The sequence below is a fragment of the Meriones unguiculatus genome, chromosome 3, assembly GCF_030254825.1.
Source record: "Meriones unguiculatus strain TT.TT164.6M chromosome 3, Bangor_MerUng_6.1, whole genome shotgun sequence".
Taxonomy (NCBI): Eukaryota; Metazoa; Chordata; class Mammalia; order Rodentia; family Muridae; genus Meriones; species Meriones unguiculatus.
In genome coordinates, this window is record NC_083351.1 from 3,604,980 (window position 1) to 3,630,055 (window position 25,076).

General features: G+C 55.8%; 2 protein-coding genes across 10 annotated transcripts in view; one reads left to right on the plus strand and one right to left on the minus strand.

Annotated features, from left to right (window-relative positions):
- Positions 1 to 14,615, plus strand: part of Kcnab2 (potassium voltage-gated channel subfamily A regulatory beta subunit 2) — an 81,325-nt gene extending 66,710 nt beyond the window's left edge. For 4 of the 7 annotated variants that reach the window (XM_060378967.1, XM_060378969.1, XM_060378968.1 and 1 more), the window contains 11 exons: positions 662 to 706; positions 2,857 to 2,901; positions 3,839 to 3,882; positions 4,752 to 4,838; positions 5,546 to 5,590; positions 8,661 to 8,746; positions 10,254 to 10,374; positions 10,459 to 10,553; positions 11,140 to 11,260; positions 11,729 to 11,817; positions 12,156 to 14,615. In XM_060378967.1, coding sequence (XP_060234950.1) covers positions 662 to 706; positions 2,857 to 2,901; positions 3,839 to 3,882; positions 4,752 to 4,838; positions 5,546 to 5,590; positions 8,661 to 8,746; positions 10,254 to 10,374; positions 10,459 to 10,553; positions 11,140 to 11,260; positions 11,729 to 11,817; positions 12,156 to 12,245 — 868 coding nt within the window. In that variant the 3' untranslated portion in view covers positions 12,246 to 14,615. The remainder of the gene's footprint in view (positions 1 to 661; positions 707 to 2,856; positions 2,902 to 3,838; positions 3,883 to 4,751; positions 4,839 to 5,545; positions 5,591 to 8,660; positions 8,747 to 10,253; positions 10,375 to 10,458; positions 10,554 to 11,139; positions 11,261 to 11,728; positions 11,818 to 12,155) is intronic. The other 3 variants (XM_021644242.2, XM_021644244.2, XM_021644240.2) reach the window with 1 other exon arrangement.
- Positions 14,616 to 15,402: 787 nt separating this feature from the next.
- Chd5 (chromodomain helicase DNA binding protein 5) overlaps positions 15,403 to 25,076 on the minus strand; it is a 50,161-nt gene continuing 40,487 nt past the window's right edge. For 2 of the 3 annotated variants that reach the window (XM_060378962.1, XM_021644246.2), the window contains exons 31-42: positions 24,761 to 24,920; positions 24,179 to 24,258; positions 23,813 to 23,945; positions 22,625 to 22,702; positions 21,986 to 22,123; positions 21,614 to 21,722; positions 20,952 to 21,084; positions 20,479 to 20,674; positions 19,733 to 19,896; positions 19,496 to 19,610; positions 19,328 to 19,381; positions 15,403 to 18,664 (exon numbers count right to left, since the gene is read on the minus strand). In XM_060378962.1, coding sequence (XP_060234945.1) covers positions 19,374 to 19,381; positions 19,496 to 19,610; positions 19,733 to 19,896; positions 20,479 to 20,674; positions 20,952 to 21,084; positions 21,614 to 21,722; positions 21,986 to 22,123; positions 22,625 to 22,702; positions 23,813 to 23,945; positions 24,179 to 24,258; positions 24,761 to 24,920 — 1,314 coding nt within the window. In that variant the 3' untranslated portion in view covers positions 15,403 to 18,664; positions 19,328 to 19,373. The remainder of the gene's footprint in view (positions 18,665 to 19,327; positions 19,382 to 19,495; positions 19,611 to 19,732; positions 19,897 to 20,478; positions 20,675 to 20,951; positions 21,085 to 21,613; positions 21,723 to 21,985; positions 22,124 to 22,624; positions 22,703 to 23,812; positions 23,946 to 24,178; positions 24,259 to 24,760; positions 24,921 to 25,076) is intronic. The other variant, XM_060378963.1, reaches the window with a different exon arrangement.

Genomic DNA, 25,076 nt, shown 5'->3' on the forward strand with positions numbered 1-25,076 from the left:
TTTTGCTACAAGCAGAAAGTTCTTAAAAGTTAATCTGCACTGCTGTGCCAAGGGAGGCTGGAACGCCAGCTTGTGACCCCGGCTGGCTCTCGTTTGGAGCAGGACCCTGAGCCATGCCAAGAAGAACAAGCCATGGGCTGGGTAGCTCTCTGTTGCCTCAAAGACAGAAACAGGCTGCACGCAAACACTCGCATGCACAAACACACGTGTGTGCACACATGCACAAAACAGTCTGGCCCCAGACAGTGCCTTGCCTGCGCACACGAATGCCTACCTCTTAAATTCACCTGTGCACTTTACCTGTGTGCCATGGCCAGGCATTTCCCCCAGCGTATCTGCAGCTGGCAGAGGAAGTGAAGTTCCGGGGACCTTCCCTTCCCCAGCAAATGCAGAGGTGCTGCAGGACATGACCTAGAGGCACAGGCCTTTTCATCAGGGCAATGGCAGACCACTGCCACCAGTCTTGGGCATGAGCTGCTGAGCCAACACTGCATAGGCAGCCTGGTATTCCAACCCCAGTGGCCTTTTCGCAGAGGGGACCTGATGGCTCATTGTCACGGTGGAGCTGGGTTTGATTTTCTTTCCGTTATGCATTGATGAAATCCCTATGTCTGCCCCTCCCTCCCTCCCTCTCTCTCTGTCTTTCTCTCTTGCTTTGCAGGGCTGAAGTGGTATTAGGAAACATCATTAAGAAGAAGGGATGGAGGTAATTATCCAGTTCTCTGTGGTCTGTCTCCAGGGCACACGGGAGGCTGGGGGTGGGGGTGGGGCGCGGCACAGGAGAGGCAGATGCATGCTGGGGTTCCTGGCTGGGGCAGGCAGGCCATCTGTCTGGGACTAGCCTGGACTGGGATGGCCCTGCAGTGGGATCCAGGAGAGTCTGGGGATTGCTCTTTCCTGACTGCCACAGGAGTGATCGTCAGCCCCTTGTGCAATTGTGTGTGTGTGTGTGTGTGTGTGTGTGTGTGTTTTATTCATTACATTTATTTTTTTACGTGTGGTGGCTACATGCCACGTAGTACATGCCAAGGTCAAATGACAGCCTGTGGGAGTTGGGTCTCTCCCTCCGCCATGTGAATTCAGGGCATTGAGCTCGGGGCATCCATAGCGCATACCTTAACTCACTGAGCCAGCTCATCAGCCCCCTTCCTTCTTTTCTCTTTTTTTTTAAATAAAAAAATTAATTCAGTATACTGCAAGGGCAGGTAGCTAGGCAGTACCAAGAGTACAGCTGAGAGCTAGGGTTGGTAGCGCGCCTGCCAGCTCTGGGTTCAGTTCCCAGCACTGCCTACACAAAGCAGAGTGGTGCCTGCCTGTAATCCCAGCACTCAGGAAGTAAGAAGCAGAAGGATCACATATTCATGCTCATTCTCAGCCACTCGAAACCCTGCCAGAAAGCTCTGCCCATGGCCTCCCTGTGTGGCCAAAGCCTCGGGTCACCCAGATTTCCCTGCTGAAGGGGAGGACTTCTCAGAACAGAAGTAGCTCGCACCCTCCAGAGGGAGTGAGTCTTCACGCACACACACACACACACACACCTACCTTTGTCCTGCTCCACGCACAGATTCATGGGAAGGGGTTCCTGGCAGCCTGGGCATGACAGGAGCACTACACAGAGGTCAAGGTGTGGAAGCCTTGGCCTCTCAGCTGGACCCTCTTCTCTGTCCAACCCTCGGGCACTCACTGTCCTCATCTGTAAAGGGACCAGTGTGTGAGGGGAGGGCACTCTGTCTAGGTCTGAAAATCACCAGGCTAGACCTGGGGAGGGCCAGGCTTCAGCCCAGCACCCAGCTACATCGGGTCCCTTGGTGCTGAGACGGTGATGGAGCTCAAAGACAGCAGACTAGGAACCCGTCTAGACATCGTTCTGTTGCCATGAGCAGGAGACCATAACTGTGACAACTTCTAAGAGAAAGCGCTTGATTGGAGGAGTGCTCACAGTTTCACAGGCTTAGTCTGTTAGCATCGTGTGGGGAGCACAGCAGCACACAGGCAGCCACAGCTGGAGAAGCATGTGAGAGCTCGTTTCTGATCAGTAGGCCTAAAGAAAGAGACTTGAAATCTCCAAGCCCACCCCTGTGATACATCTCCAACAAGGCCACACCTTCCAGTCCTTCCTAAACAGTTCAGCTAACTGGGACCGAAGCACCTATATGTATGAGCCTACAGTGACCATTCTTGTTCAAACCACCACAGAAGTCAAAGCACACTTGGGCCCCCGCCTTTGTCAAACTAGGCTGAGCCCTGAGTCCTGGTCTGTACCTTGGGCCTCTCCAAGCCCAAGCCCCAGCTAAGTAGACATAAAGCTAGGCCTGCCCTCCTCCCTGACCTTCCTGTCGGTCACTTACAATCTCAGTGACCAGGTCTCATAGCGCAGGGCTCCTGACACCACACACACACAGCCGGCCTGCTTCCCCTCGGCTCTGCCAAGTCAGTTCTTCCAGGTCAGTAATCCAAGGTAAAGCCCCTGGCGGTGTGCACGGAGAGGCTCTGGCTGCGTCCTCAGTCCTTTGGCATACACTGGCACTGCCCATGCCAATGCTGGTAGCTGGCAGAACAGAGCAGTCCAACTGGAGGCTCTCCCACCTCAGGGAACCCTGGTGAGGCTGAGGAGCACACACAGACAGGGAAGCCACTGTCATAGATCCCTGGAAACCATTGCTCTCGAGCTGCGTCTCCAGTCAGATGCCGACACCCAGCCTTGTGGGTCGGTTGCATCTGTTAGTGGGAGATCCAGACCCTGAGCTCAGCAAGAACGTCACAATTCAGAAACACCTGTTTCACACCAAGCTCCCAGGGGAGACGGCGACCTCTCGGCCAGGTCCGGTAACATCCTTCCTCTCTTCTACTCTGCAGGCGGTCCAGCCTTGTCATCACCACCAAGATCTTCTGGGGTGGAAAGTAAGTGCCACAGTTTCCACAGTTTGCTCCCAGTGGTATGTGACCACCACAGCCCCAATCCCTACAGAGACACCGCTTGGGAATCCGGGGCAAGGGTCACACTGTGGTCCTTGAGGAGGCGTACGTTGGCCTCTGCAGAGCTACGCAGAGGCAGGGACTCATTCTAGGCTAGGGGCCTCGCACCCATCTCTGCTGTGTCCCCAAGCTTCAATCTTAGCTTCGGCTGGACTGGTCTTTTACCCAAGCCTTCTTTACTTTTTATTATTTTTACTTGCATGGTAACATCATAAAAATTCCAGAAAACAGAAAATGTTGAGCTGTCTAAAGCATCTTAAAGCCACCTGTCACTCTGCCTGTCTCCAAGGCTCTGACTCTATATTCTCAGTGGGTATCTAGGCAGAGGGCATCTTGTGGTGGTTGTAAATGTGATTTCTAGGCTGAAGCGGCATCTCAGTTAGAGGAGGGTTTGCCAGGCATGCATGAAAGGCCTGGCATTATCCTCAGCCCAGTAAGCTAAGTGTGGTGTTCCTGCCTGTGATCCCAGGCCTTCAGAGACTGAGGAAGCAGAAGGTGAGGGCCATCCGTGGCTAAGTAACACATTTGAGGCTGGGGTACGTGAAACTCTCTCTCCAGAGAGAGAGAGCACCAAGTAGAGAACCTATCTCAAAAGCATAAGTAAATAGCCACAAGATGGGCAGAAGGGTGACGTTGGAATCTAGAGCCCTCGTGGCCAGCTGACACCCCACTGCGCCCCCAGCGTTCCCTCCGCCCCCCTGGGGTGGCGTCCAGTGTCCACCTGAGCCGTGGATCCTCAAGCCTGTAGTCGTTACCCACAGATGTCGAATTTTCCGACCTACTTCTTTTTCCTAGCATTGTGTCATAAGTATTATCCCCAAACCAATTGCAACACCTCCTACCTTGTTGGCCTGTTTTTCAGAGCGGAGACAGAGAGGGGCCTTTCCCGGAAGCACATAATTGAAGGTAAGGAGAAGCTCTAGCTGTGTCCCCAGCACGTGAGGAAAAGCTAAGGAGCGTGGCAGCCCCACACTTCCCTTCAGCGAGTCAGCCCAGGCCTCAACCCCAGAGCACATGGAGCCCTTCTTTGACCATTTCCTTCTACTCCAAAAAGGCATGGGGCAGGGGATCCTTTCAAAAAAGGCCACCCTGAGCCTGGACAGAGCCAACCAGACTTTGGTCCAGGCTGAGCGAGTGCTGTCTGAATGGCCTTGGGGGAGAGCCATCACCTCCCTGAGCTTGTGTCAAAGGGTCTAGGAAGTGGGGCTGAGGGAGCACAACCCCCACTCAGGACTATTGGGAACAGTGGACATGCAGCCCCGAGTGGGGGTGCCGGGTGTGGGCTCTGCCTCTCTGAGTCACATTTATTCTAAGTAATAGTCTTCCTAATAAACATCAGAACTGAGGTAGGGCGGGGGCCTTGGTACCTGGCCTACCTCAGACCCAGTTCACCCCAGTTGTTGGCTCTGGGCTGTTGGGAGGTTGGTGTCTTGTGTGTGTCTGACACAAGCAGCCATTTGTACAGTCCCTCGTTGTGTGTTGCCAGGGCTATCTCTGCTTGTCACAGTACCGACCACCAGGTCCTGAGAGTGGCCCAAGGGCCATGTATCCATTTGGTCTCAGGCTGGTTGGCCTGTGGTTCTCCTGACATCTGAAATGGCCAGGGCGGCCACTCCCTTTAGGATGTGTCTCATGTCTTGGCATCCCCTTGAGACCCTCACCTGCCTTAAAGCTCCATGTGACAGGACCCAGCCCTGTCCTCCTCTTGCCCCCTGAGCCGGGCACAGGGAGGGTCTGGAAGCACAGGCAGCTGAGCCCTCCTGTTCTTCTCCCAGGACTGAAGGCCTCCCTCGAGCGGCTGCAGCTGGAGTACGTGGATGTGGTTTTTGCCAACCGCCCAGACCCTAACACACCCATGGAAGGTAGGTCGACCAGGCGCCCGCTAGGCAGTCCATGTGGGACAGAGCCAGATGAACAGTGGTCTGCTCTGAAGTCCTGGTGACTGTCGAGCCCACCCACACTGGGCGCTCAGGGCAGAGGTGGCCAGGCCTCTGGGTGGGGGAGGGATGGGCCCTGGCCCTGCCAGGCTGAGCCTACGCCCTGGTCTCGTCCCGTTACCCGGCTGCATTGAAGACATGGCAGCATTCGCTTTTCTCAGCAGTTGGTACTTTGAGCAGTGGTGCCCATCGGGGCTGTTACACTCTTTTCATTCTGGTTCCCCTGGGAGGGCTCAGAGGTCTTTTGCTCTGGGTGTGGGGGGCAGGTTATTATCTGAAGGAGAGGAAGCATTCAGTGCTTTGGAGAGCTGTTTGGGTTTCTTTAGCATTTATTTATCCCCTTGACTCCCGGTCCCTCCATCTCTCCCACTTCCTGCCTCAGCATCTTCTCATTTATGCTTTGCTGCTTCAGGGACTTGGGAGGTTAAGTAGAATTGGTTATTTTGTCTCCATTTGCTTTTATATATATATATAGCACACTCGTGTGTGCATGTATATATATTCTTTCTTTTTAGCAGAACTCTGTTCTGTGCGATGATTTGTGCTCTTCTGTCCTGCCCTTTATCATAGCACGCCTCCGTGTTCCCACAGCGATAAACTCTGGTCTCTCTAAATCTTTCTTTCATCACCAGGGGACCCATTTAGTTCCTTCAAGCCAAGGACATTCATCATTGAAGGTACACAGTACCCTCAGCCGACTACTGACTCTGTGTCCGAGCTGCATTTTATGAGACAGTATTTTTATTTACACGACTCTGTCCCCCATGACAAACTTCTCCATAAAATGCATAAGGGGTGGGGACGTGCCCCGTGAGGACATCTTGCAAGTGAGGAGAAATCGAAGTGGTGCTGGAGCCCTCGCTGCCCATCGCGCTCTCATTCCACCCCTTCCCAGCGTGCATGTCCCCCGCGCCACGCTTGTGATGCCGTGATCTGCAATGGCCGCTGGCTTTGTGCCGGGGTCTCCTCTTGATCTGAGGATGCTCCAGTACCTGCCTGGGAACTTGACCTTGGATGATGGGATGGGAAGGGTTGGGAAAGACTAGGCTTCCAGAAGGGTCCTGGGACCCCAGATTGTGCAGCCTCTAAGGAGACTTACCTGTTTCATAGCTCACGCTTGTTTAAGCCCTGGCCTCTGACAGAGGCAGCGAACACCGGCCAACAAGCCACCCATCTGTCACACTGGTTTCTTCTAAGCTCTCTGGCTCTGTGAACACCTATGTCTGCTCACTTAGCAACCAGGACACCCCATCAAAATGAGTGATTCTCTTCCTTGAAGAACATGTGCATGAGCTAGCTTGATGCTAAGGCCCAGGGCGTCCTCATGCCATGCTTGGTATCTGACCCCCCCCACACACACACACACTGCACACAATGAGCAAAACACCCTAGAACCCCACCTCAGGGATAAACCGTGGTCTCCCTGGAAGCTGGGCAGCGTTCCACACTGGAAGGGCACCCGCCTGCCACCTGGTGCTGCCACCTGACGCCTCCCATGTATTATTTGTGATGCCGCAGAGATGCCCTGGTCTTGGCTGCCTCAGGAAGGATTTGGCATCCTTGCTTCTGCCCAGCAGTATTAATTATTGAGGTGAGGGACAAGCGTCCCTAAGCACCTCTCTCTCAGGATCCAGACGTGTTGGTGTGGGTAAAGTTCTCCTGAGCGTGTGCCCCACACTTAGCCTGCGTCTGCCCAGATCCCAGGGTACCTAGGTTCCCCCGCCCCTCAGAACAGCCAGTCACACCAGGCTCCTGTCCTGTTGGCCTTATTCCCAGGTGCTAGACTGTCTCCGTCTCTCTCACCTCGAGGGAGAGTCATTGTGCAGTTTCCCTGGCTGTGATCTCATGACCAGACAGCGTTCTGTGGGAGGCTGGGGAGAGGGACTGAAGTGGGCTGTCCCCTCGGCTTCCCTGCCCCTGGCATGTGGACCTAAGCCTTGGCTGAAGAGAGTAGGCGACCCATGCTGCATGGTCCCGGGTGCCCCCAAGAGTGTTTCTAAAAATTTCAACAAGGCCAAGTGCAGGAGCCTGGGCTCCACTGAGCATGCCCCAGGACTCTCCACCTCACCTGAGACCATTCCAGTCAGGTGACTAACTTCTTCCCAATGTAAAACGTGTTGTCAGTTAAAGCCAGTGACTCAGGGAAGGTCCCAGAAGGCCCAAACTCTCTTCTCATATGTCCCTCACCTAGGCAGGTCAAAGAAGACTCCAGACAGCCACAGGAGGGAGAGTTACCCTGCAGGGGCAGAAGTAAGGTGTGACTTCCCTGGCACTCTGGGTGAGCCTACCGGGACCACCATACCAGAATCCAGTGGCCTTAGCTCCAGACATGAGGATGCCCTGGATTCCACCATAAATGGTCTTTAACCACAGACATCCTTAGGGACCCAAAATGAGTAAGAAGAAAGACCCCGGAAACAGGGCGGCAGGAGCCAGCACGGTACCCCATGCAAGGAGGTACTGGGATCCAGCGGCATTTCATGGCGACCAGAACAGCTCTGGCAGTCTCTTCTTCCTTCCCTTCCCTCACGGTCCCTGGCTGCCGGATGGGTCAGGCATTCGGCAGTGAGGCAGATGCCACTATGTTTTTAGAAACACTTGCTCCTCCACGTCCCTACCCTGCCTTCGGCTGTTGACCTTGCAAGCACTGTATCAGACCTGTGAGAAGTCTATGGAGCCATCACCCACCACCACCACCACCAAGGCCACTTTCTGTTTTAAAAATCTAAGGCATTCCCAAGAGGTGAAACAGCCAAGAGAGGAGACCTCCAAGTGGCAGGGTTTTTAAATAGCTCATTACCCATACATAATGGGTTTTGTTACATTTTCCTACATGTCTATAATGTATTTCTATCACATTCACCCCCATCACCTCTTGTCTCCTCCCAACCTGATGGTCCTTTTCTTCTTCCCATCCAGTCCCCTTTATAGTTTCAACTGGCAGATTTTTATGCCCCCAAAACTCTTGAATATAAGGATGACTGTGTTTTTGCTGTGGGAAGACTCCCACTCTTGCCCTACAAGATGGGGCGGGTGTCCCAGCCATTTACTCCGTGGTATGTTGTAACCGTCAGCCTTTGTGGAACCTTACAGCTATTTGTTCCCTCCCAGAAGGGACAATTAGATACCACCCACCCCACCCCCATTGTCCTGAGAATAGCCTGTGTTGAGGGAGACTTGGCGTGGTCTGCCCAAACCTTTCAACTTCTGCTTCTGGCTGCCCAGACACAGAAACAAGAAACCACTGACCTAGCCTCAAGGGCCTCCCTTTGTCCCTACTGGCTCCGCTCAAGTCCTCAGGACTCCAGTGAGAATGGCCTCCCGTGACCTGCAGAGCTGTGTCTGCAAGCTTTGCTAACATCACTGCCTTGGCCAGTCTGATTGTAGCCCTCATCCAGCTGGTCCCCCTAAGTGACCAGGGCTCCTATTTCCTCATTCTAGAGTGTAAGACCCAGTGTTGGGGTTCACCTTCCCTCATTCCCATAGCCAGCCATGGTGGCTTTTTCCAAGGATCCCAACAGGCCTTAACTCATCTGAGAATTTGTCTTCAGGATTTCAATTTCGTTTTCTCTCCTCCTGGAATCTCCCCTCCCCGACACCCACACATGACTCCGGGAGCCAGGAAGTACACTGCTTGCAAGATGCCTTTGCAGCCTGCTCCCTCCTCCTGGCACCCCACCTGCACCTGCAGACTGCCCCCAGGCTGGGCCCAGCTGCTGCAGCCACGCTATCCCTTCTCTCTCACAGAGACCGTGCGGGCCATGACCCACGTCATCAACCAGGGCATGGCCATGTACTGGGGCACGTCGCGCTGGAGCTCCATGGAGATCATGGTAGGGGACAGCCACGTGTCCACAGGCGTGGGGGGATTCCGGGACGCAGGCACCGGTGCTAGGAGGAGGGCCGGCACAGCGGGGTGGTGGTCCGGGCACGGGTCTCACTTGACTCCCAGCCACACATGGGCCTGGATGGAAAGCTTGCCTCCTGAGGCTCCAGAACTGTAGAACAAGCCTGCTGGCGTGGCACAGCCTCATGGCCTGTTTGGAGACTTCTTGAGAAAGCTTTAAGCGTGGTCCTAGACCCTAAGCAAGCCCTTGGTACCTGTGCTACCTGCCATTTGATCTGTGTCCCTAGGACGTTCTGTTAGATTTAAGATTTAACCTCGACAGGAGGTTAATGTGGTACCACACAGAGGGTTTTAAAGCTGATGCTGCCCTGTGTCTCAAATGGCGAAGTCACGGACAGAGGAGTTAAGTCCCATGCTGAAGGTCGTGCTGCCTGCTTCAAGACTGGTGACCAGTCAGTGCTGGTCAGGGCCCATCTGCTCGGACCCGGAGTTCTGTTAGTCCATGCTGTTTCCCATTCATCCACGTTTTCAGGAAAGCACCCCAATAATTGTTATAAGCTTCTATGGGAGCCATCAGAGGCTAGAGAAGCCTGTGTCCTGAGGTATTTCTGGGGTTCTCAGGAAGAGTCTTCAGGATGTCCCTGTCCTCAGAGACACTGACGGAAGTGGCCAGGTGGAGAGGCTGCCTCACCAGCCTTACCCCTTTGCACACCCCGTGTTCCAGCATTCCGGGCAGGCAGCACTGCTGTGGCTTCATACAGGAAGTGCAGTGGGGCTTTTGTTTCAAATCCTTGGGAGACTTGAGAAGACCCTGGCATAACTCAGCTTTCAAATGCATTTGCAAGCCTGTGTCAGACATCTTGCTGACTACCCACAGCCAGCACAGGACTCAGAAAAATATCAGTGTCATTACCCCACTTTATAGATGGAGAAACTGAGTCTCAGACCAAAGTGGGACAGGGCCTGACAGGTGTGTGTCCACCATAGAACTGTCTGTAGGCAACAGCCTGAGCTCACCCTATTCATGGGAGCTGAGGCAGCACCTTCAAGACAAGGCCCCAAGCTCCTGATTCCAGGGTTAGTGGGTGCAGCTGATGCCTCCAGAAGGCATTTGCCGCCGCCATCTTCATCGTAGGTCCAGGGCCCTAGGCAATAGCAATGCTGCCCAACTGGCAAACTCTTGAGTGTCAGTCATAAGCTGGGCACTACTGGAAGGGTTACAAACACCCTTGGCCCATTGTAACCTTATGACAAATGGGGAAACTGAGGTACCAGTGATCTCATTTGTCCTAGTCCCAGGCCTTACTACATTGTGATTCCTGAAGGACCATTATGTCTCAGGATTCCAAAGCCCACCCTGTTTGCCTGGCTCACGGGGAGGGAGCCGCCTAGCACTCTCAGGAAAGCCGGCAGGGGCGGGGGAGCAGCCCGGCCTGGGGTGCCTCTGTGTGCTCCCTGCAGCCCAGGCCTGCTGACCATTCTGTCCTACACAGGAGGCCTACTCGGTGGCCCGGCAGTTCAACCTGATCCCGCCCATTTGTGAGCAAGCCGAGTACCACATGTTCCAGAGAGAGAAGGTGGAGGTCCAGCTTCCAGAGCTGTTCCACAAGATAGGTGGGTCCGTCCCACCCTGCCGTGTGCCCTTCTCACCACCCTCAGCCCCCAGCTTAACCTCACCTCTCGCACATTCATTCTCAGGAGTAGGTGCCATGACCTGGTCGCCCCTGGCCTGCGGCATTGTCTCAGGAAAGTACGACAGCGGCATCCCGCCCTACTCCAGAGCCTCCCTGAAGGTGAGCACGGCTGCTGGGGGGAGGGGTAAGAACGTGGACACGGGCCTTTCTCCCACCCGTGAGGCCGCCCCAGAGAAGCAGACCCCTAAACACCGCCACCATCTCAGCCCCTCCCGTGGCTCAGCATTCATGGTCCGGGCTGGCCCACTTACTGCGGAACAGTACAATCCCTCCCCCACGGCTCCCCACACTACAGTCACAGAGACCCCGACAAGGCTTAAGAGTTGGTCCAATCCCATTCCCTCACTGAACACTCAAGAAGCATGAGAATGTTCCTATTTGGGACAAGAGCCCCGAACCCCAACCCTGGGTCTTACTCTCTCCCTAGCCTGAGCCCTAGGAGGCTCTCAGGGCCAAAGGTGGATGGATAGTCTGTGCCTGTGGCCCAGGGTCAGGTCGCTGCACCACAAACCTTCCTCTTCACGGTACAAAAGGGTCTATCTAAGTCTGGCCCAGTGTGGGTGTGAGGCCCGCCACCAAAAGAGCTGATGTTTGGGAAAACGTCTCCAGAGAAAACACAAGTAATGAGCTGCCTGCACCCAGAAGTCCAGGGACTGTTCCTGACCTGGAGCTGTCCCCTTCCCAGGGCTACCAGTGGCTGAAGGACAAGATCCTGAGTGAAGAGGGCCGACGGCAGCAGGCCAAGCTGAAGGAACTGCAGGCCATCGCCGAGCGCCTCGGCTGCACGCTGCCCCAGCTGGCCATAGGTAACGGCTCTGGGCACAGTGCTGGGACACCTGTTCCTGAGGTCCCTGGGGGCCTGGGCTGTCACTTCCCCCAGCTGACTCCAGGTGGTATAGTCAGGCTGAGGAAATGTAGCGACAGTGAGGAAAGTGGCCCTGGGAAGAAAGATGGGGGGCCCCTGGACAGCTTCCTCTTTATGGCCAAGGTAAGAACTGTCAGGGGCAGGGCTGCAATCTGTTTCTCTTTAAGAGCCTAAACCACCAGCCTAGACCCTCAGCAAGCAAGCCAGGGGTCACGGGGAGAGAAGAGGTCTTTGAGCACCTCTCCAGCAGAGTCCACGTGGCCAGCTCCTCAGAACCTCTTCTCACCCCTACCACTGAGCGCTCTAAGGACCCTCATGCCCCAGCTGACAGCTTTAGTCCCTGAACCCGGCATCTTCAGGCAGGTCCTGCAGATGGCACCGCCCTCAGCTCTGCTCTTGATCCCCACAGCCTGGTGCCTGAGGAACGAGGGTGTCAGCTCTGTGCTTCTGGGTGCTTCCAATGCAGAGCAACTTATGGAAAACATTGGAGCAATACAGGTGAGATGGGGCCCTGCCGAGTGCAGGGGCAAGGCCTTAGGGAGCCTTGTAAAGAAAAGGGGCTTTGAAACTGAGAGAGCCACAAAGGAGCAGAGGGAGCTATGCGGCCACTCAGAGGAAAAAAGACCCTTGGAGCGGAGTGGCGGGTCCTGGAGTTGCTTGAGGCCAAGTTCAGACCAAAAGACTTAACAGTGGGAACCAGGGCCGGATCCCCAGTGGGAGGAGAGAGGAGGCCAGTGGGGCTGACTGACCAGTAGCATAGAATAAGTGCCCTGAAGTGCTAGGAAGGGCCGCCACCTCTGCTTCAGACCAGGCTACCCTCCTCTCCTTGCATGTAGGTCCTTCCAAAACTGTCGTCTTCCATCGTCCACGAGATCGATAGCATTCTGGGCAATAAACCCTACAGCAAAAAGGACTATAGATCCTAGGCTGCCCCCGCCACCTGCTCGGACCGTTTCCGGTTCCCTCCTCGCCTCTGTTCGCTCGCTTCTGCTGTTTCAAAGCCAAGTGCAGAGTGTGGCTCATGTCCAAGGGAAAAACACTATGCTGCCACCGGAAACTCATCTCCAGAGTCACCTGCCGCTTCCTCGCCGGATGCTATCTGATGGGTGCCAGGAGATGGCATCAATTAGGGGGACATCCAAAGGCTCCCACCCAAGCCTGCCGCCTCTGCTTACCCTTCAAGAAGAAACGCACCCCCGGCCATGGCCCTTCACGGAGATTCTAGACGCCACGGTCCAGTGGAGACGTAGTCCTCTGAGCAGGCAGGGGCCCAGGAACCCTTGCCTCAGAAGAGGGGTGTGCCACCTCCCAGCACCCCTTCTGCCAGAGTCCTTGGTGGTTAGAGCAGGGCCCCACCTCTTCCCATGGACACCAGGCACTTTGTTCAGGGCTGGTGTGGGATCCCACTCTTCCAAGACCTTGACCTGCCCCACGTGCTCACTGGGCCATGGCTGGGATTAGCCTAGCTAGCTGGCCCTTGCCCCCCCCTTACCCTTGCTGGCAGGGGCAGGGATCCCAGCCGCCTTCCCCAGCGCCTTCCAGTCTTCCACCTCCACTCCCCTCCCACCCTGCCACCCCCTCCCACGTGCAGCTGCTGAGCCCCACAGCAGGGAAGCTCCAAGTGTGCCAGCTGGCCGCAGAGCAGGCAGGCGGCAGCAGGCTCAGCCCATGCTCACAAGTCCACGTTCCCTTACAGCCCTTCCTCTGATACCTCTGATGTACTGGGGCAGTGGGCTGATGACTCGGGCTCTGCACTTAGGGCTTCTCAGTAAGGGAGCTCCCTGGGCTTTCCGTTGTCACGAGCTAAGGGACGGGAGGAAAAACAGCTCCAGGAACGTTGTACGGAAAGATCCCCAGGGACCTCTCCCTGGAAAAATGGCTAGGACTACCCACTCTCTTCTGCACACCCTCATGCTGGCCCAGAACAGGCTGGGAAGATGGAGAAAGGGCAGGATGGGCAGCCCCTTATTGGTGGGAGCCAGGTGGATGGTGGGGCCAGAAAGCCTGCAGGTTTGGCAGTGCCTGGTGCCTGGAGGCCCAGTCTCAGGGTCCCGTGATGCTTTGGAGACAGGTCCTGCTCACGCGTGCCAGCTGGCTCCCCAGGAGCCTCCTGCCCTGGACAGGCAGTGGCCGGTTCCCAAGCACAAGTCCTGCAGGCACAGCACCTGGCCTCTGTGGCTTCTGCTCCAAGGTTCCTCCCTGCTGCTGTTGTCCAGCCAAGGCTGGACAGACATCGAGACAGAAGTAGGGAGTGTGGAGAGGAGACAGGAAGAAAGGCAGGCAGGGTGGGCAGCTTCCTCTCTCACACACAACCCCCCTCTGCAGACCCTGAGCTCCCAACCTTCACCACTGCTCATAGCCCCGAACCCTGAGAGCTCAGAAGCAGCCCTGTTGGTGTGGGATGGCGGCCACTAGGTTCTGGCCCCTCCATGCCTGGCTAGAGGGGCCTGCTTCTGGAACAGGGCCCTTGCAGTGCTCCAGTGGGAAGTAGCCAGACCTGACCACACAACTGGCCCTGGCGCTGCTTGCTATGAGCGCCAAGCACGCAGGGGTGCCTACACTAGGAGCTGCTGCAGCCTGGTGCCAGAGCTAAGCTCTTTCTGGGTGTGTGCAAAAGACAGAAAAACAGGCTGCAGTGTGAACTGGGCTGAGGCCCACATGAGCCCTACAGGCAGACAGCCTCCTGGATGGCATGTCAACTGAGTGTTTCTGAGCAGTTTTCTTCCATTTCCACGTTTGAGGCATCAGGGCTTTGCTTCTTAAGGCAGGATCACGCGCCTCTGTGGAGGGGCATGGAGTAGGAGGGGCTTGGGAGGCCACAGGAGTAGATCGAGTGTAGACAGCCTATAAATGGGAGCTTGGCCCTGACCCTCCAAAGGTCTAAGGCCACTCCTTCCTCCACGGCCACAGACCTCACCTTTCTCTAGCCCCAGCTGACTGCTGGTCAGCCCCAAGCCAGCCTCCAGCACACCTCCTCACCTTGAAGCAGTCTGCCAGGCCTGGTGCAGGAGGAGGGCTGTGGGGAGCAGCCAGAGCGGGGGTGGGGGCTCTGGGCATGGGGCCCTGCCCAGACCCAAGGCCAAGGTCTTGAGGCACAGCAGGGCTCCTGGTGCCCTGCTCTTGTCAGCCGTGTACATAATGTGCTTTCTCTCCCCACTTTTTTAACGTGCGTGGCTCCTTGCTAACTGCACCCCACCAGGCCGACCGCCAGCGCCTCCAGCTTCCTGACAGACTCAGACCAAGGGGCAGCCCATATTTATGGAATGACAAATAAAACCCAAGCCCTTCAGTCTGCATGCCTCTGTCCTCTCATTTCCTCAGAGACAGCACCAGAAGGAGGGCAAAGCTGCCAACTGCAAGGAACCGAGGTGTTGGGTCCCCCACCTCACCCACTACCAAACGCAACTACAGCCAAGGACAAAATGGAAGTACCCAAGTACAGGCCAGAGAAATGCTTGAAAAGTATTCCGGGCCTGCAGGCAGTAGACTGAAAACAAGCATCAAAAGATCCACTCCCACCTCTCCCAAAGGGCCTCTCCCTGCTGCCCACCACCCACCACGCACACACCTCTGCTGACACCCCCAAAGGCGGAGGACTGATGGCTGGGAAGCCCCTTCCCTTTAGGGACCAGCTGCCTGCAGTTGGGGGGGGTTGTTTTGTTTGGGGTTTTTGTTTTGTTTTTAAGATTATTACACAGTATTATGCCTGCATGTGTGCCTGCACACCAGAAGAGGGCACCAGATCTCATTATAGATGGTTGTGAGTCACCATGTGGTTGCTGGGAATTGAACTCAGGACCTTTGGAAGAACAGCCAGTGCTCTTAACCCCTGGGCCATTTTTCCAGACCCCCTGGCTGCTGCTCTTATGTTGATGGATTTGGGAAGCACACGGGTCACTCATTGCCTCTGGGAGTACCACTGTGCCTCCAGCACACAGCTATTTAGGGTTTCTCTTCCTTGAGAGCCCTGAGCCATGGCTACAAATCATAATGTGGAAGGTTTTGAAAAATACCCTCAGCTCCCCAGCTACTCACTGCATCCCTGTTTGAAGTCAGCGAGCTAATAACTACAGTGATTCCATCCCTTCCCAAAGGGTTTATTAAAACACAGAAACCAAAACATACACACAGAGTACGAGTGAAGATAACACTGGTTAGTCTGTCCAGCCTTCCCCAGGACGCCCTTCAGAGCAGCTCGGGTGTGCACCCTGGGGACCCCTGCTGAGATGCCCTCAGCTGGCCCCAAGCATCTAGCTTCCCCAGGGTGAGCCGGATTGGGCAAGGGTGGGACAAATGCCAGCCTGGCCTGGGCAGGAAGAGAACTCCCTGCAGTCTAGCTTGGCCCTGGCAAGCAGCAGGGGCCTCCCTCCTCTCCAGGCAGAAGAGCTGCCTCTGAGCTGGGCTCTGGTCCCTGTGTGGCTATGTGGAGCGTTCAGGACATACGCACACCCAACAGGCCCTTTCAGGGTTATCATACCTAAAAAAATACTTTGTTTAAAAAAAAAATCTGAAAATTAAGAGGGAAAATACCCATGAACACAAGGACACCGACGACTTTGGGCTGTAAACTTCCGGGTATATAAATCGGGCAGGTGGCTTCCTCCACGCTGTGCTCTGTGCAGGCGGCCATCCACCCTTTGTGGGAATGTCAGGACAATGAAGGTGGAGGGTCAGCCTAGGCCCCCAGCCCCCGTCCTTGGCACATACTAGAAGTTCCAAGCATCAATACCTGTCCACTCCCAGCGTGGCCCCTGCAGGACCTGAAAAGTCCTGGGACACAAGACCTAACTGGTTGCAGGTGTTACTGAGCCTGTCAACCCACATGGGTGAGGGGGACCCAGAAGGTGAGGGAGAGAGCCCTGGCTCACAGGTGGCCCTGGGGTATCGGGAGCAGAGGAAGCTGGTCACAGCAGGAGTGCGTGAGGGGGTGCCCTCAGATGTTATAGCTCTGACCCCAACTCCGCATGTCACCTACGAGCACCCCACACCTTCTACAGAAATCCTATAGAGTTAAGTGAATCAGAGTGTCTGGAAATGTGTCTGCAGCTCTGACGGCTTGAGCATGAGGACCCAATTCTATCAGCAGCAAAATGAGAGCCACCTCAAAATGTTGCTTCTGTCCATCACTGGCTAGCAGGAGACAGCTGAGGGACCAAAGTGAGGGCACCCTGAAGGGGTTCTGTCTTCTCCCCAGCTGCCTGGGCCAGTTTACCCTCCAAAGCCTCCCAGTGCTGGTCACAGGGAACATGGACCCTCCCAGGCCAGCGGGGGCTCGGGTCAAGCTAGCTGCAGAGAGGAGAAGGCCAACAGGGTTTGCTCTAGGAAGCAGCAGAGATGGAGGGACAAAGCCAGACTCCTGGGAGAAGTCATTGGAGAAATGATGAGCCCCTGAAGTAGAGTCAAGGACACAGACTCTGTTCTGTCCCACATGTGCCTCTAGGCCCATGTCTCAGGACCTGTCACATGTGGCAAAGGAGCCGAACACAGTTCCGAATGGGGCCAACAGGGCTGATGACCGCCTGGCCCAGTGGGACTAACACAGAGGCCCTGGGGTTGGGGAGCAAGCTATGGCAGCCACTCCCATGCAGGGGACAGCCCTTCTTAAGAGAGTGGGGTCAGCCATTATAATATACTCAAGCCTGCAGATGTCCTGTCTGTGACCAGAGCCCCCAACCCTCTGCCTACCCACAGTGTGTGGACAGTCGCTGGCCTTAAGATTCAGATAGACTCAAGTGTGGGAGGTGTCACAATGGAAGAAGCCGTGGGGGTCCAGCCCTCCAGGGGTTCAGAGGAGGAACTATGTTACAGATGTGCACATCTGGGCTAAGGAAAGGCTAGGCACCTGCCCAAGTGTCCTCAAGACAAGCCTTGGAGACCTGCCCCATTCCTGGCGGGCCTGGAGACGCTGCATACCTCCACTCCTTTCCCAGGCAGGAGAGTCTAGCCCCTCCAAGCTCCCTCAAACCCAACTGGCTTTTCCCTACAAGCCCCTTCCTCGTCTTCAGAGTATGCTGAACCCCAGGGCACCTGCCTGGGAAGTGCCATGACTAGGGCTCGGAAGTCTCCCGTCGAGCCAGACGTAGCTCAGACACGGGCTCACAGCCTGGCAGGAGCCACCCCACCCACACCCCAGCGTGGGCCATGACATTGTGCCGCAGGCTGGGATGGAGCAAGACAAGTTGGCGTGCCAACACTGACAAGGGGAGATGGTCCTGGCTCTCCAAGGCATCCCTGCAGGAAATAAGGCCAGAGCCTTGATGGCTCCAGCTAGGAAGGATCTAAAGAAGCCCTCAGGTCCAGAGTCCCACCTCCACACACAGCTCTGTGCGCACCCTCTGAGAACCAGCAAGGGCCCTTATGGCCCCTACCTTCATGCAGCAGTTGCCCTAGTCAAGGCCTCTCTAGAACCAAGACAGCAGAGACATGCCCAGCCCCAGGAGGGACTGGCTCCTTGGCATCCGTGCCCAGGATGCTGCGAACAAGGAAGTCTGTGCCACGGTGAGTAGAACAAGTCTCCCAGGTCCACTCAACAAAAAACGACCCTCGTTCCTGGAGCACCAGCTCCCACCTGCCTACACCACACTCCTGCAGAGAGCAAACATCCAGAAGCCCCTTCAGGGGCTTTGGCCCAGCTCTGGGTCTGTCCCACCCTCTCTGCCACACATCACTGGGGCCACCACTTGTTCACTGGAAACAACAGAGCCAAGAGCCCTTGAGATACATGCCCCTGCCAGGAGATGGAATGTGCCTGGTGGTCCCCAACCTGAGCATCACTGGGCTAGGCAGCTACTCTCCAGACCTGGTTCCCCGTAGCGCAAGGGTCCCGAGCAGGCTGGAGCAGAAGGGCAGTCACACAGGTACAGACAGGGGCAGGGGACATACTAAGGGCTTCCAGAACAGGCTGCTGCATTCTCCCCAGCCGGAGTGAGTCCACAGAGCAGCACCAAAGGCCTCCAGAGATCTTTCCCTTGAGGTCTGGAGCCTGGTGACAGACAGGGGTTGCTGTGAGTCTGAATCTTCCACACGTCATCCAACTTTTTTATCAAGACAAATACGCTCGCATCTTCGGTAGGAAAGTGCAAAAAAAGTACAGGTAAATGGAATTTCCTCTAAGTAAGTCACTCTGGAAAAGGTGTCAGGGCCTTGCCCAGCGTGGCTGTGGATGGGATGCTGTGTGGAAGAACACTTCAGCTAGGATGAGGTGGCACTTCTGGACTCCTGTGCAGCCAGGCTGGGCCTCGTCCTCTGTGTGATAGAATTGCTTGATTTCCCTTTTGTATTCCAACACCAACTCCTAAAAGGGCTGTAGCTTCTCTCTCCCATGGGGGCTGAGCAGGTGGCCCGGCTGCAAAAGGCAAACCAGTGGTTTACACAATCGGGTGGGCCAGGTGGCCAGAGCCCCCCACCGTCCATCCTGGTCATAATTATGATCAGAAGGAGCTCCAGAATTAAGATCCCCTATCCCCAGGGCTTTGGGCTACCTGTGAGCTGAGCCCACATGCTGGAGTGCCAGCATCCAGCAGGCCCAGCCTGGAAGCTTATCCAGAGCTCCTGGCCCGGCATCTACCTTACAGGGACAGACAGGACTTGGAGAGAGCCACCAGGAATGGTGACTTTCCTGAGTTCCCCCATCTCCACTCCCAAAAGCCATTAAACACACTCAACCCCTCAGGTACTCTCTCCCCCTGGTCCTGAACAGAGAGTGAGGTATGAGTACAGGGCCTACCATCACGGAGGACAGTGGGGGCAGGACAGGCTCCAGGCTAGGAGCAGTAATCACATGGATCAGTGACACATGGCCAAGAACACATGTGCACATACAGATGCCTACATGAGTGTACACACACACACACACAAACACACACAAAGTCATGGCCAAGTCTAAGCTAGAATGTGACTCAAAAGCTACCAGGAACATTAACACTACAAGGTTCAGAGGCATGCACCAAGTGCACAGAAGGACAAACTGGAGGGTACAGGAGGATGGCGTGGCCAGCGAGCCCCTCACCTCAGCTGGAAAGGAGCGCTGCAACAGGGAGAAGTCACGAGGACGGCTAGATGTCTGCCAAGAAGAGATCAGAGCGTGGGCTTGCCTGGTGTCCCCAGCAATGGGCAGGCTGGGCCCCAGAGGGCTCCGTGTGCATGCCGCCCGGAAGCGGGGGTGGGGGGGACCTACCAGTCACATAGGGCCCCAGGGGCATCTGGTTGTAGTTGACAATCCCTCCCGGTCCAGGGCCCCGGAAGTTGGGCCCAAAGCTGTTGTTGTACATCTGAGAGGAGCCGAAAGCGCCCTGGAGGCAAGGACCAGCTTGACAGGTGACAACCAGAACATCGCCCAAGCCCCACCCAGGGGCACCCACCCGTGCAACAGGAGGACTCAGGCCCATGAGGCAGTGTGCAGGCCAAACCTGACCTGCTGGATGGTGGGGTCACCAGCACGGTTGGTCAGGCGACTCAGGATACTGCGCTCAGACATCTGCAGACGGGCAGCCACCGGGGGGATACGTGACAACATGGAGGGCAGGCGAGTCACATCTGCCTTCATGTCGCTCAGCAGTTCCTCCAGCTGGTTCAGGACTGCAGGGTGGAAGGGCCTAAGAATGGAGGGCTTGGTCCACCCTCCACAGCTGCCGTTCAGGTAGTGGCCAGGAAGGTGCCATTTGCAAACGTCACATTACACACTCAAAAGTGGGTACTATGGGCTGTGCTTCACCAGGCTCTCCAGAGCCCAGGAAGCCCAGGGTTGCCAGTTGGAGAAATAAGATTTACAAGAAAAAACTCCTCCAGGGGCCCTTGATGGCAGTAAAAAGCTCTAGACCCTTGACCCTGGGTTCCCTGTCTGGACAGCCAGCAACCCCACCTGACCCTTGGACACTAGGCTCACAAAGCATAGCTGTCAGAGGGGACAGAGCATGAACCAGACTTTCATGTGTGAGCAAATGTTAGCCACATCCCTTTCCAGTGTGGGCTGTGCCCCGCCTCCAGTGAGCCTGGAAGCCCCCAAACCAGAAAGGCAGAGATTTGGAGTGAGACTCAAAGGAGACGCTGGAAAAAATTTTCCTCTTCCTAAGTTCCAATGCCCTTGCCCCAAGATGGAGACACTTAAGATCAAGTGCTCCCCGGGCCGGACCACCGGAGGTGGGGACAGGGCTCTCTCACCCTTGTGCAGCACAGCGTTGGCAGGCTTGTTCCCAGCGAGGGACTCCTTGGACAGGTGCTGGTGGCTCTCGGCAAGGCACTCCACCTCTGCCAGGCGGGCGTTGAGCGCCATGGCTGGGTGGTTGGGATCCTGGGTCATGTTGAGGTACGCTGCCCTCCGGAGCTGCTCCTCAATCACCAGTGCCTGCTCCAGCAGCTGGGGGATGGGGTGATGGGGGTGACAGCACTGGTCTGGCCCCTCGTCCCAGTCACCGTGCGCCTCCCCCAGCACCCACTGAAGCAGAGGCTCTGGGCCAAAAGGAGAGGAGGCCTACCCCCTAACTCTCCCTCCTAGCCTGATCTACTGGCCCGAGGACTCCTCCACGCTGGAGCTCTGCCTGCCGACACTGGCTGACAGACTCCCTGAGGAGAGACTGACCCAGGTCTAGCAGCTACAGGGATGGGTCAGGAAGCTAGTATCCCTGAAGGCCCACCTTGAACCTGCGGGCCAAAAACTTGTTCTTCATTTCCAAATAGTTGCCCTTATGGATCTCAGACTTGAAGGGTTCATTTAGGATCATGTATCGAGGGTCATTCTGAATGTCCTGCCAGCGGGCATAGCCATGCCTGGGCGGTACAGTTAAGGGCAAGCTGGCCATGGGAATGAGGGGCTGGACAGCAAGGGTGAGGTGGGACCAAACAGGGTCCCAGCTTGCTGTCAGGGACCAGGCAAGTCACAGCTTCAGCTACAAGATAAGTTGGTGATGCGGACCTTAGCAAGGCTCTGAGAGGTGCCAGGCAGGGCCCTGAGGCCTTCTAATGTTGACTCCATCTCAGCACCCAGATGGACAAGTGCAAGTCCCACCCCCTAGAGCCTAAGAATGTGGCCTTATCCAGATGTGATCAAGAAGGGGTCAGACTAGGAAAGAGGGAGCCTAAATCCAATGACTATGTCAGGAAAAGGGGACTTGGGGAAGACAGACAGATGGCCAGATGGCCACAGAACTGGAAACACAGAGGCCTGCCAAGCAGGGTCAAAGTTTTGGGAGCTCATCAGAGGCTGGGAGAGGGATGAAGGTCCTCCCTAGAGCCTATGGGTCCCCTGAGGACCAGAGAGACAAAGCAGAGTCGCCCCAGCCGGGCTAACCAAGGATACGTCACGATGCCCGCCAGCAGCCAGTAGTCATGGCGCCGGTGCCAGATTTCGTAGATTTTCCCCGAGGACACAGCGGCCCGTTCCTCATTCTGCCACAGTGTGTGCAGTTCTGAAGAGAGGAGCCAAGGTGAGAGGAACAAAAGGCTTTCCCCCTCCCCCTCACTCCTCTCCACCCCTCCTCAGCTTATGCACAGACTTGCTCAGCTCTGACATTAGAGGGACGCTGTCCTAGCATTGCTAAGAGGGGCATATGATGGCCTGTTATCAACTATTCAGACCCCACATAAAATTGCCATCTGCCTAGACTCCTGGGAACCACAGCGGGGAAGGGGACCCACAGCCGGGCCCTTGTCTCCTGTCCCACCTCCATACCTGTGAACCCCCCATCTGCGATGTTGAACATGAACTTGAATTTCCCATTCTTGTCGTCTTTCTTCCCCTCCTCGTCTTCCTCTCTGTCACCATTTTGCTGTGTCTCCATGGGTTCCTTCTCCTCAGCCTTGGGGTCATCTGGTGGGGAGGGGACGGGCCAAGTTCACTGTCTGTCCAGAAGGCATTACTACCCAAAGCCCTCTTCCTACCAAGCCCTGGGAGGCCCCAAAATGAGCTCATCATACATGGGGACTTAGAAAGGAAGCCCCCCTCCCCCACCATTCCATCCTGAGCAGACTGACTGGGCCAGACCCTGGCACCCCTCCCCCAGCACACTAGACCCTCAGAGCACCGTGAAGGGACCCTGAGGGGCCTGACCAGGGGGTGCTGCTCTAGAGCCAACATGCAAAAAAAACTGAGCCACAGAAGTATGCCACCAGGTCTCCCTCCGGGGTGACTGGGGTGGCAGGGGTGAGTGGAGAGATAGGATGAGTCTGTCCCCTGGATAAAGAGCCATCATGACAGGAGGCACTTGCAAGTACAGGCTTCCTGTCCTCTGGCTCCAGCCAGGGCTTGGAGATAGCACCCACAAAGCTGACCGCCAGGCTTGAGGCACGGAGGGCAGGGGGGAGCCCCCACCTGGCCTGAAGTCGCTGCTGTGGCTCAGGCTCAGCTCCAGCTTGTCTGGGATTGGCTCCTTGTCTGGCAGCACTTCCTCTGCAAAACAAGAGCGGGGCTCGTGGGCAGAGGGGCCCCCATCCATCAGAAGCGTTACAGCCCAGAGAGCTCCCCAGGGGGTAGGGCCGCCCTCCTCAGGCTCCTTAAAGGACCACCTTCAATGCTCATGTACCAAACACCTGTTCAACTAAAATAATCAGCCAAATCAGTGTGCATACATGAGTGTGTGTGTGCACATGGAAAGGGTGCGTGTGCGTGTGTGTGTGTGTGTGTGTGTGTGTGTGTGTGTAGGCCAGAGGTTGATGCTTGTGTCATCCGTCATCCTTAATCACCATCCCCCTTATTTTTTAAGACAGCCTTGTTAAATCTGAGTTTGGCTAGGCTGGCCGGCAGCCCCAGGGCTCCACCTGTCTCCACCAGCACTGGGATTATAGGCACGTGCTGTATTTTGGGCTTGGTTGGCTGTAGGGTGAGGGTTGGTTTGGGGTCGGGCTTTGTTTTTGTCATTTTGGTTTGGTTTTGGTGTTTTCCGTTTTTTGCCTTTGCTCTCTGTGTGGGTGCCGGAAATCATACTCAGGCCATCACAGTTGCACATCCAGCCATCCCCAATGTCCCAAAGTAAACTTCAAGGCCAAATCTATCAAGAGGGATGATAATTATTACAGACTACTAGCAGCTTCTTCAGCAGGAAGACACTAAACGCCAAAACAAATGTTCACCTAGCAACACAGTCTGGTGTGGTATTGAACTTGCAATCGTAGTGAGATTTTTAACATAAAGTCAGGAAGTGACTGACCATAGCAGACACCAGTGGGAAGATTAAACCAAAATCTTAGCAGTATAATTAGAAAGTTCTACCTACTGATCAAAAACGGGCATTAAGAACCTCGCACACCTGCCTTTTTTAAGTATACACTAGGCATTTACAAACCCCAGCTGTGGTAAGCCAAAAAGCAAGTTTGACAGCGTTGGATGGTTCTTGTTTTCAAACAAAAGCCCTGTAATCCAAACATAACCCAAGAACCCCAAATGCCACAGGACTGGAGTCTGTGTATAGAGACTGACGGCCCCCCACCAGCACCCAGGCAGGGTAAACAGCCTGGAGTGTGGTCCAGAGACCTGCCCAGGGCCATCGAGGCTGTGTTCTACCTTTCAGTGGCTGCTCTGGAGAACCCTGGGCATCCTCCGCCTCCTCCATCCTCTCCTCCCGAGCTCTGTCCTTGCTGTCTGTGCTCTGATGCTTATCTTCACCCTCTACTCTGTCCAGGGCAGTTGGCAGGGCCTAGAAGGACAGGTTAGGGAGCTGCAGGACCTGAGCCTTGGCAAGAACGCAGGGCAGGGAATATGGACAGGGCTGGGAGCCCTCAATCCCAGATGCGCCTACTTGCTCCCTGCCTGGTCCACTAGACCCAGCATGGAGCTGAGAGCCAGGAAGGCCTAAGCTCTACCCAGCTGGGCCTGACCAAGCAAGCTCCCCCAACACTTCCCACTGGCCAGCCACCATTGACTCCGTACCTGGATTTCCAGGGACTTCTTTGGCTTCTGCATGCCTGACTCCTTCTCCTCCATGTAGCCCAGCTGGGCCTCCATTTTGTCTGCAACATTAAGGGAAAGAGGTGAAACAGGTGGGCTTAGACAGGACAAGGAAGCAGAGGAGGGGTGCTCCGTGCCAGAGGAGAGAGGGGCCTGGCCTTGTGGGTGCTCTACAGTGGGAGAGATGCGATGACAAGGCTCCAGGTCAGGCCTCCAAGGCAGACCCTAGTAGGACCTTGGGCCTGGTGAGGCCACAGTGGGCACTGTCAGGATGGAGTAGGCACACCATTGAAACTGCTCACTGGAAACAGGGGGAAGGAGTGTGACTCAGGGCTGGGTTTCTTTACAAGGAGATGGAAAGGTTCAGCAGGAGCTGCTAGCCAGTGGCTCTAGAAAGGCAGACTGAGTGGCATGTGTGTGAGTAAAATCCCAAAGCCGCTGCTAAAAGGAAAGGTGTCTGACAAGATGCGGTTTAGGGGTGACCCTCACACTGTGGGTTACACAGAGGACTTGGTCCATATCCCATGACCCATAAACTCTCCCAGGCTCTCCCTAAGCTCAGACCTGGCAAGCCCAGTGGGGCCGGTGGGAGCTGTGCAGGACTGGCCGGCACGGGCGTGTTGGGGTCCGAGGAGATCACCTCGCCAGGCTTCTTGCCCTCAGGCCCCTCGGGGACCAGGTCTGGGGTGCTGTACTTCCCATTGACATGCTCAAACTCCTGCACCTGGGGCAGTAGAAGAGCAGAGGGGACAGTGGTCACCACCCAGAGACAGCTCACAAGTCAGAGAGTGCTGCAGGCTTGGGGAGCTGCAGGCTTGGGGTGCTGCTCTCTAATAAGAACTAATAAGAACTAATAAGAACAGACAGACGCCCTTCTGAC